Source organism: Gekko japonicus, unplaced genomic scaffold (genome assembly GCF_001447785.1).
Source record: "Gekko japonicus isolate JY-2015 unplaced genomic scaffold, Gekko_japonicus_V1.1 scaffold2312, whole genome shotgun sequence".
In the NCBI taxonomy this organism is placed as follows: domain Eukaryota; kingdom Metazoa; phylum Chordata; class Lepidosauria; order Squamata; family Gekkonidae; genus Gekko; species Gekko japonicus.
The window spans coordinates 242,183-243,209 of record NW_015162019.1 but is presented as its reverse complement, the minus strand read 5'-3'; the positions used below and the strand labels follow the sequence as shown (position 1 = coordinate 243,209).

General features: G+C 54.4%; 1 protein-coding gene across 3 annotated transcripts in view; it reads left to right on the top strand.

Moving 5' to 3' along the window:
• The window catches only part of SGTA (small glutamine-rich tetratricopeptide repeat (TPR)-containing, alpha), a 25,030-nt gene that overhangs the window by 22,486 nt on the left and 1,517 nt on the right, over nt 1-1,027 (top strand). For all 3 annotated transcript variants that reach the window (XM_015405494.1, XM_015405495.1, XM_015405496.1), the window contains one exon: nt 7-24. In XM_015405494.1, coding sequence (XP_015260980.1) covers nt 7-12 — 6 coding nt within the window. In that variant the 3' untranslated portion in view covers nt 13-24. The remainder of the gene's footprint in view (nt 1-6; nt 25-1,027) is intronic.

Sequence of the window (1,027 nt, the reverse complement as noted above, 5' to 3'; positions counted from 1 at the left end):
CACCAGGAATGAGAGAGGCAGCGGGTAAGTGGGTGAGGCCCCCAGGCGCCCCCCCCCGTAACTTAATTTGGTGTAGTGGTTAGGAGCGCGGACTCTAATCTGGGAGAACCGGGTTTGATTCCCCACTCCTCCACATGCAGCTGCTGGTGTGGCCTTGGGTCAGTTACAAGTTCCTTTGGAGCTGTTCTCTCAAGAGCAGTCCTGGAAAGAGCTCTCTCAGTCCCATCTACCTCACAGGGTGTCTGTTGTGGGGAGGGGGAGGGAAAGGAGATTGTAAGCCACTCTGAGACTCCTTCGGGCAGTGAAGGGTGGGGTATAAATCCAATTTCTTCTTCTTTTCCCCTTCCTCCTCCTCATGGAATTGATTGCGAGTGCACAGGTTGTTTCCATCTCCTCCTACTCTGCCCTCCTCGGAGCAGCAAAGGGATGGCTTCCCTTCCTAGCATGTGTGCCCTTCCAACCTGGGGCCCTGCCTTGAGGGGCTTGCTATCGAAGGCTGTGGAACAGTGGAAAGTGGTGGCAGGGAGAAACCTGTATTTGTTCCAGCTATCAGGTCCTTTAAGCAGTTTTGGTGGGTGGTGGTGGCTGAAGCTGCGTCAAAGGCTAAAAAGTGAGCTTTTTTGAGGGGAGGGGAGAAAGAGAGAGAGGCGGCATCATGCCGGTGTTTATGGGTAGAATGGGGGCAGCGAGGAGGCATTTGTGGGAGCAGCTGAGTCTGATGGAGCTGGATTGGAAGTCAGAGGCAGGGGATGGATCAACATAAGGTAGCACGGTAGTAAGGGTGGGGGGTTGAGGCCAGAGAAGGCTTTGGGGCTCAGGGCTGGGAGCTTGTGTTGGATCTGAGAGAGGTCAGGAAGCCAGAGTGCGGCTTTGAAGAGAGGTGCCACATAGAGCAATCTTCTTGAGAGCCAGTTTGGTGTAGTGGTTAAGTGTGCGGACTCTTATCTGGGAGAACTGGGTTTGATTCCCCACTCCTCCACTTGCAGCTGCTGGATGACCTTGGGCAAGCCATAGTTCTGTCAGAGCT